General features: G+C 29.8%; 1 protein-coding gene across 1 annotated transcript; it reads right to left on the bottom strand.

Annotated features, from left to right (window-relative positions):
• Positions 1-663: 663 nt before the first annotated feature.
• On the bottom strand, positions 664-7090 carry LOC102587898 (type I inositol polyphosphate 5-phosphatase 8-like). The gene is made up of 11 exons (XM_006345597.2): positions 6905-7090; positions 6250-6290; positions 5779-5863; positions 5602-5682; positions 4538-4616; positions 3750-3854; positions 3086-3536; positions 2828-3000; positions 2633-2741; positions 2337-2485; positions 664-1103 (listed from the first exon to the last, which is right to left on the bottom strand). Exons 2-11 carry the CDS (start codon positions 6274-6276, stop codon positions 965-967), a joined length of 1398 nt encoding a protein of 465 aa, XP_006345659.1. The 5' UTR covers positions 6277-6290; positions 6905-7090; the 3' UTR covers positions 664-964.
• Between the last annotated feature and the right edge of the window lie 2343 nt (positions 7091-9433).

The following is a 9433-nucleotide window of genomic DNA, read 5'->3' on the forward strand; positions in this document are numbered from 1 at the left end:
TCAGGTTTTGTGGTGGTCGAAGGGTCGCGGCCTCGCTAGTTTCACCAAAGCGAGGGAGACTGGGTGTGGTATAACTGGTTCGTGGAGTTTTTGGTTGTTTAAACTAGAGAAGAAAGGGAAAATGAGATTTATTTAGGTGAGGGTCTTAAAATTATTTGGTGGGTTTTTAATTATTTGGGTCGATTTTTTAATTGTGGATAAAAATTAAATAAAATCCGGATAGGTCATTAAAATCACAACATGTATCCCTCCTTTAGGTCAAAGGGTATATACACTCCGAAAATTAGACGATAAAGGTATTAGTATCCTAAAAGTATAACTGAGAGTATTTAGAGGTCATTAACGATAATTTGGGGATATATTTGTCATTTTTTCTCTAAATTAAATAATAGTAATGATAAAGAAACAATACCTATAGATTCATGATCCACGCTACTTTTTCGGCATTTAGAAACCACTCCATAGAAATTGATATTACAAAATTGACGAGGCCCACAGGCTCTTGTTCCCTCAAGTTCCTCAACTAATATTTCATCAAAAACTAAAAAAAAAAAAGACCTCCTTTTTACATGTGCTTAATTAGGCCTTCCAACTTTACTTTTCTTCTTATCCCAATTGCCCTAACCCAAACACACACAAAAAAAAAAAAAAAATAGAGAATCGTAATTTTAAAAAATATATATTGCTGCAAAAAGTTGAGCTTCGTTTCTCAAACCAATTGCTATTATCAACAGAGCCATGGCAATATGAACATCATTTCTTGATAGCCACGTGTCAAAACCCCATTACGTTTGCCATAGAGCACGCCGTGACCCACGTGTCACTTTATCATAATCCACTATGTGCAATCCTCTCAAACGGGCCGGGTCCACATATCGGACTGTCAGTAGCTATAACGGGTTGAGTTGGGCTGAGTTGTGTTTATTTGAAAGATTTCCGGCTAAAGGTGGTAAAATATTCTTTTTTACTGTGGTAATTTTTGGGTAATATTATTATTTACAGAGAAAAGTGAATAAACTGGTCTGTGATCTGAGAATTTTGATTCACCTCTAACATAACATATTTGCTTTAGTCCTTCACCTTTCCATAATATCCTGTCACACCTGTTATTTTAAGAAAAAAACTATGTGTAAGTACAAATTTTTTCCCTCATAAAGGAGTAAAATAGGGACTAGCATGCAAAAATAAACAACATAAAAGCATTTTAAGTCCAAGAATCCTGGAAAAGAAAAAGGTTGAGTAGAAAGGCTAAAAATTGCTACTTTTTTGACAAGCCAAGTACTATGAAAAAAAGTGTGGAACAAAATCTAATAGGTTTATTGCCTATGTGCAATTAATTAAGCAACAACAAAATAGTAGTTTCAATGTGCAATTAATTAAGCAAAATTTGAGATTACTATGATTGATTATTTGTGTAGTAGCATAATTGGCATTGGCAAATTTTGGATGGTCTTCAACTAATGATGTTCAAATAATGTAAATAGTTTTCTCACTACCACTGTAAAGAGTTATGCTGAAATAAATAAGATTTGTCTATCTTTATTCAGAATACTCATATTTTAGTTCTGAATACTGAAAAAAACATGTTACAGAATTGTGACATGAATTTGAACTAATCGGAACCTTTAATACCACTATCACATACTGACATTGAATGGGAAACATAAAGGCGTTCCAACCACCACAAACCACCACCACACCCCCACCCCTATTAGAATATGTTTCAAGATTAACTATATTTAGTATTTGGTGTAACAGAACAAAGAGATAATGTAGATTAGTGTTTGGGCCTACAAGGTAGACTTCTAGAGTGGGAAAACCATCAATATAAGTTAAATTTCTACATATGTTTAAGAATAAAGTTGACATAACATTTAGCATAAGATTATTGTTATTGGTGCAACCTTATATATATATATGGTCGGTGCATCAACCCCCCACCCCACCATACAAAATGTTGAAAAAATAAAACCTATTGAAGTGAATCCTTCCCTAATTTCTACATCTTTGACTTGGACTTTCAAGAATATAGTATAGTATGGAATATTAGTCAATTGAAAAAATGATCGTACAAAAGTTATTTACAATATACAACTAAATAGAGTTCATTAATGGAATCATGTTAATCTAGAACTTTCTACACAAACTAGGAAACAGGCATGATGACCAACACTTGCTTTCTAGACTCTTATATATATATTAGTAAAATCTACAACATCGGTTGATTAATGTTTCACATGCATGCACCTCATTAATATATAAAAATTTGAAATTAGCTACGGACTTTGTCGATAATAGCCTGAAATATTAAAATAGAGTAAATTAAGAAAATTTACCAGGCAGGGGTCCTTGTCTTTTCCTTGGATGTACATGTATGAGCAACATAATGGTCAGAATTATAGAGGTATTTGTATGTTGGTGCAAAGTAAATTCTTCCTTCCTTCCAACCATTAAATATTCTTCCTGCTCTTTGCTCTATCCTTAACTGTCATAACATATTTTTAAAAAAGAAATAAATTAATATTCATTTTGAAGCACAATAGAAAAAAAACATATACATAACTTATAAGTAATAGACTAATAGTTAATATAAACATTATGAGTTGTTCTATAATAAAATCTATTATCGTACCTGATCTTTCTCCAGAAGTGTTTCCCAATCACTATTTTTAACCAATTCGTACGTGTCCTCGCAACCCGATGCAAGACGATAATTCAAATCTCCAAGCCAAATTATCTTGCTACATTAACAAAAGATATACATTAGTCATTGCACAACATTGTTACTATATGTGTTATGTATTGTTCCAATTTTATTATCACGTACTCATGATCCAAAATGTGAGATTTTCCTATATCAGAGAATCTTGTTTTCTTCAATATCTCCATGACATGAGAATTTCTTTTAATCTCATCGCCTTCTTTTTCTCCAGATGCCAAATGAGTACAAACAAAACAAAATGTCTTGTGGTGCAATGTCATACTGATCGATATCGAACCCTATCGAGAGAAAAAAAAATACATATGTTACAATGTCCATATATAAATAAAAATTCAATATCTTACGAGTTAATTTAATTTATACCTTATTTCCAAGATAGCCCATGATACCTGTTCCAACACATGAAACCTTCAAATTGGTAATGTGTTGATACAAGTCTTTACGAGTCCATATGCACAAAAATAACCCAACCATTTGTTTGCTTGCGGCTAAGCAATAATTACTATTTTGCCCTTGGCTAGAAGAGTTATAATAATATCGATTTGATAAGCAATTTGGACTAGGAGATACGTCGTGGTTCAGCCTCTCCCAGTCCGAGAAGCTGACCCTTGGTTTCAGACTAGATTGTTGGTGGTACAAGTCATCAAGGGACGGGGGCTCCGAGTTAGGGGTGTTGTTGTAATTAGGAGAAAGATCGGGGGTGTTTGTGTCATTGTTCAAAGTTTGGCGAATCAACGATAGCCACTTGGAAGCTGGTCCACTGTCCTCTGGACCTAGTACATTGCCTGCATTTAGAGGGACAATTTCCTGGAACCTGTTCATAGCAGGACTTGGTTAGAATATTGAAGCAATTTTACAGTTTATCGAGGTTGATGCATATAAATAGCTAACTTTTACATATAACGGGCACTTGAAAACATTTGCAAAATCTTTTTTAGAGTTGAGTTGAAAACATTTAATCATAAGTTTAAATATTCAATCAGAACAGATTATAGTTTATGTATCTAAATAAAATTTACTAACGTACCCGAGGACATAAATATCGGCTGGTGCACTAGAATTCAACCAATCAGCCAAGTCCAATTCTTCATGTGGTGACTTGCCTCCTACATTCCATGTCCCCACGAACATCCTATTTATTATTTTTACATCATAAGAATAATAATTTTTCAAGAGACAAAGCACATCCAAAAATAAATATATATCAAAGTCACCAATTAATTGCATGTAAGTTCAACTCTCACTATCACTACTTTGGATCATTTTGAAAAAAAAAAAATCTAAGGAATTTATTTCACTTCTATCCTTCACAACTAGAGTGTAAACAAGATAATATGCACGAAAACATAGTACTAATCTCGTTATATGATAATGAACGTTTAACTCAACTCAAAAACGGACTAAAAAAAAGTGAATTTGCTCAAAAGATAAATTGTCCATTTCACCCATCAATTGTTGGGTTACTAATCATCACCTACATGTACTTGTGCATATTACACTACATTACATCACATGAAGATTAATCATCAAATGGATTAAATATTTTCTAAGTTAACTAAAAAGGTGTTGTAGTATCTATTTAGAAAGCCTATGGAAACCAGCTAACTATAGTTTCACATGGGCCAAAAAAAGTACTTAAGCATAATATGCGGCTTCTGGTTCAATGTTCTGGCTTTATTAATTCCAAAATTTATTCTCTCTTACATTAATTAATCAAATTATAAGATCTAATCATGAACTTTAACATGGTTATGCATCAAATTCTACACCTTTTTGGGAAATTTTATAAATATATATTTGTTTTTGTTGGCTTACCTAAGGTTTTGATGAGTAGAAGTCTCTTTCTCCAATATTGGCTCTTCAATTCCTCCATTTCTTTCCATCAACCAACTTTCTGCTTCTCAAAAATAAGAAATAATAACTCACAGTTTAGTTTCTTATTTATCAAAATAACATATAATAATAAATGCATCAGAATTTGAAAAAAAATAATCTACAAATTAGAAATTTAAACAGAAGAAAATAAACATAAAAATAACAACTATATAATTTATTTACCCATTTTTTATGTAATATTTTAATGATTTCATGTGGAAAGGTCATATTGCTAAAAGAACATTTTTAGTAAATCATAAAATCGATCTCTTCTCATTTGTACTTTTATATTAATTAGTTTTGTAATCTTTTACAAAAAATTCTTTAATTTTCCGTCTTTTTCACGAGATCTCTTTTATTTTTACGCATTAGAAATCTAAAAATAACAAGCAATAGATCTTTCCAGGATTATTTTTTTCTTTTCAACTTATAAATTGCTATTATTTTGATTCTTTTTTTTCCATACTTTCATGCTACATAATATAAAGAGTAACACAAACTTCATCTTTAACCAAATACACTAAAATTAAATAAAAATTATTAATTAATCTTGAATAAATATAAATAATAGATATTTCCACTGAGTAATAATTGATTAAAAAAAAGTAAAAATATTATCATAACCACAAGACTATTCCCTAGATTGGCTTTGAACCTAATCAAGAAATTTAGTAGTATAATTGACTGACTAATTAATTTTTATTTTATCGTGAAAAATTTGAAAGTTCGATTCTCACTTTGTAATCACATCGGTATCCATAAAAAAAAAAATAGAGTCTAGGTATGGCCACGTACACGTGGCATAAGGAGAAGCAATGATTAGATATTAACCATAAATAGTGATTATATTAAGTCAAATCACATTATTAAAAAAGTCCATCAAATCAACGGCAGAGATGCATGCAGTTCATTTATGATTCTATCAAATCCAAAATAAAAAGCTGCAATTCACCGGAAATTTTAAAAAAAAAAAAAAACCTCCTCCGATCACCGGAGATTCTTACCCGATAATTCCTCCGGCACGACGGCGCAACTCCCGTCGTCGGAGCAACTCTTCCTTCTTCTTTCTCCTCTACCACCCATCACTAAAAAAAAAAAAAACTTATTTCATACATAAAAAAATAAATATATACATTAAAAAAAAAAAGTTGAAAAATTTTCAATAAATGTGAAAATATTACCATCTATTATGTGATCTGAATGAAATTCCTCAGATTTGCTCCTCATATTCAACCATTTCCTAACTACCACTTTAGTCCACGAAGACTGCAAAAAAAAAAAAGTCAAGATCAACTCATTAGATTATCAAGAACACATAGTTACACCACTACTGTGTGTATAACATAAAACACTTTATTTTTATTTGAATTGTCTGTCAATAGCGGAGCCAAAAAATTTATCAAGAAACAGAACACACGAACTCAAGCAATTTTTACAACTTCTTAACCCTTATCTTATGTCAAGAGATGTTAATACTTGTATATATATTCATTCATTCACACTTCCTTATTGTCTATAGGGCCCTATCTCTGTATATATTTTTTTCCATACTCAGGTACTTCTGATTAACGGATGAGCAGTCTATTTAATGCGTAAAACATACTAAATATCCAACTGATCAAATAAAAAGAAAGGGTTAAAAAAAATTATACCTTGGATAACTTTTGCTCTGTTTTCATGGCCACCAATGAAGCTGGGAAAAAAAATGAAGAAGATGGTATTAATATTTTCATTTATAAGATATGTATTTAAGTCAACATAAGAACACAAAAGAAAATATTTGATATATATATATAATATCAACTATACATAGTTTAGTGCTATAAACAAGTCATTAATGGAGTTTTCAACGGTGGAATTAAAATTATAAAAAACCCATTTGCAGGAGATTTAGAGACAGCTACTAAGAAAGAAGAGTAAACACAAAGAAACCAACCCAAAAATAATTAAATTTTCAAAAAGAGTTGTTAAATAATCCTACTTTTTTATGTTTTTTTCTTTTGGTTTAATGAACTTTACAGAATGGAATACAGAGTGGAGATATAAACTTTATTTTTTCACTTTGAACAAGTTTATAAGAATAAAAAATAAATTGTTCAAAATGAAAACCCATGTGAGATATTAAGATTCTGAACTCAAAAATCAGTGAAGAATTTTTATACCCATACCCAAGTAAAGTTCCAAGAAAAAAAAACAGAGCAAGTGAGGAGAGAAAAACAGAGTAATAAAATTGGTGCTTTTTTTCTTTTTTTGGTAAAGAGTGAATGGCATTGATGATGTAAATTTAATTATTTTGACAATACTTACATATATTGATTGATAGAATATCTTGATTTTTGAAAGGAAGTGAAAGACATATAATTTTTGTTGATGAAGAGAAAAGAGAGTATTATTTTTTTTAGTTGTAATTCATATTTATGGATCTTTCCTTTTCAGTTGTGTTTTTTGCACAGAGAAAGAAAAGGAAAATATTGGTTGGTCTATGAAATGAAAAGGAAAATATTGAAGCTTGATTTTACCTCGGAAAAGCAAAAAGCTTCAATTGGTTCTCTATTTATATAATGATGGAGAAAGAGAGAAGGATATTCATGTCCAAAAAAAGATTGTAGGGGTTTGAAAGGTAATTTAATTTAATTTGGACATTTTATAATTTTGATTTCCTAAAAAAAATCAATCAATGTCATTAAAATCCTAACTAATTTGAAATCGCACTGCGTAGATAAATCTAAGAGAAAGAAGAGGTGGAGCTAGGAATTGCACGAAGGGTGTCCAGAAATTGTACAACAAAAGCTCTTTTTTTAAAAAAAAAAATGAGGAAATTGTTGCTTGCGAGATTCAAACACTTGCTCATTTGAGGCATTTGAAATCGTTGGGCTACAATAGCATGTTGTAATAAAAATGTTCAAAATATGTCATTTAATCAGTTCATGTACTCCTCTGTCGCATTTTATGTGGCACTTTTTGGATTTCGAGATTCAAACAAGTCTATCTTTGACTGTAAGTTTTTCATAGATCTTTTTAACATTTTGAATTATTAATCATTGTGACTTATATTACTTTTTACGTAGTTTACAAATATATAAATTTCATTTCAAAAAATTTGAAGATTCCATATGCAAATTTCCGGTCAAAGTTAAATTGTTTAACTCTCGAAAAACGAAAAGTGTCACATAAATTGGGACAAAGAGAGTATCATTTTACTTATATATACGATTTTTTTCCGACGAAGGGTGTCCTAACAACCATGTTGCTCCGCCCCTGACTCCCTAGAAGGTTTGTTAAAATATCTTAGGCTTAAACTCAAAATTTTTGACTATCAGTGAAAGGATCATATCCAGTTCATTACTCAATGTCTCAAATGTGTATTACAATGTCACTAATTTAGATTCATGCATGTCATATAAGGCTCATTTAAGGTGAAAGCAATGGTAGTGTATAGGTGTATGCATACGATTTTTTGGGTTGGTTTTGTACTATTCCAATTGGATTTTTTTATTTTTTATTTTAAGAAGTGTAACTCAATCTGAACCAAAATAAATTTGGTTCGGTTTGATTTTTCTCTTTTCGGTTTGATTTTTTTGGTTTAATCCAAAATCAAATCGAAAATCCAAAAAAACAATCCACAATAGAATTCGATTTGTTTTTTCGGTTTAATCCAAATAATGCACACCACTGATAGTGTAAGAATTTTAAAAAGGATATTCAAAAATAAATCTTATATCAAGGAGATTCAACATTAATATATTTGTCATAATTAAATTATTTTTACCTTATTTATATAGTTAATTTCTCAACAAATGAGGTTTATTCACCTCTCTACCTCTACCTCTACCTCCACCAATGTTGAAAGTGCTAGATCTATAACATGATATTTTCTACGTTTAAGAGTCACATTTAAAACCTCTAATTAATGAAAGAATGATTTTATCCATTCCACCAAGACTCTATTTTATTAGTTAAACATAGACATGATTTTAGTTAAACATAGACATGAAATTTGTTTATGTGTTATTGTTTGATTGGTTGTGATTTGAGCCATAGAATGGAGTTGTGTGTAGAGGGGGTTTGTCTTTTTTTGGTTTATTTTAAAATATTTTGCTTGATTATTTACTGCCATAAATTCGAAACTGATTGGCTTTAATTATTTTAATTAAATAAAGGAGAATTATTGGATTGTTTTTTGTTAGTACTAGTAATTAAGGTTGACAAAAGATTTTCTAAAGATTCTTAAGCAATCTGTGTCAAATTATATTTGTCTCTCTCAACTATAAAATGAAGCATGCCTTATATTTGAAGTCATTTTTATTGAAAACAAATAGAAGTTCTATTCATTAATGAAACAAATTTTCTTACAAAGTCAACATAATTATAATATTACTTCAAGAAAATCGCAATGATAAATATTAAGTTTTCCACAAAACTACAATCGTTATGAGATATTATAACTTGCCTTTTCCAAAATCTGTTTTCCGATATTATACCATAATAAAAAAAAAAGACATGAATTTAAATATATACACTAATATATAAAAATATTCATATAATTAGGTCATGAAGATAAAAAATAACTATATAATAAAAATAGTATTAAACCTGATATAACATGTTAAAATATATATAATAGTGTAAAAAAGTTCTATTGTAGATGCATATTCTTTAAATCCAAAAAGTGTATATATATAGTAGAAAGGAATATGGTTCTTCTAGCTATTTTCTAGCTATTTAAAGAGATTACTAAATGAGGAATATATTATATTATTATATGTTTTTCACTGTTCAGGTCATTAGGCAAACATTACTATATATATTTAATCAATAGAAGCATTATGAACATTT

Source organism: Solanum tuberosum, unplaced genomic scaffold, assembly GCF_000226075.1.
Source record: "Solanum tuberosum cultivar DM 1-3 516 R44 unplaced genomic scaffold, SolTub_3.0 scf00071, whole genome shotgun sequence".
Taxonomy (NCBI): domain Eukaryota; kingdom Viridiplantae; phylum Streptophyta; class Magnoliopsida; order Solanales; family Solanaceae; genus Solanum; species Solanum tuberosum.

Coding starts and splice junctions, on each gene's coding strand:
- LOC102587898 (XM_006345597.2), bottom strand. CDS start 6,276: ATGAAAACAGAGCAAAAGTTATCCAAG. Junction 3,855..4,537: donor TCTACTCATCAAAACCTTAG/GTAAGCCAACAA, acceptor AATAATAAATAG/GATGTTCGTGGGGACATGGA. Junction 1,104..2,336: donor AAGACAAGGACCCCTGCCTG/GTAAATTTTCTT, acceptor TTAAAATAACAG/GTGTGACAGGATATTATGGA.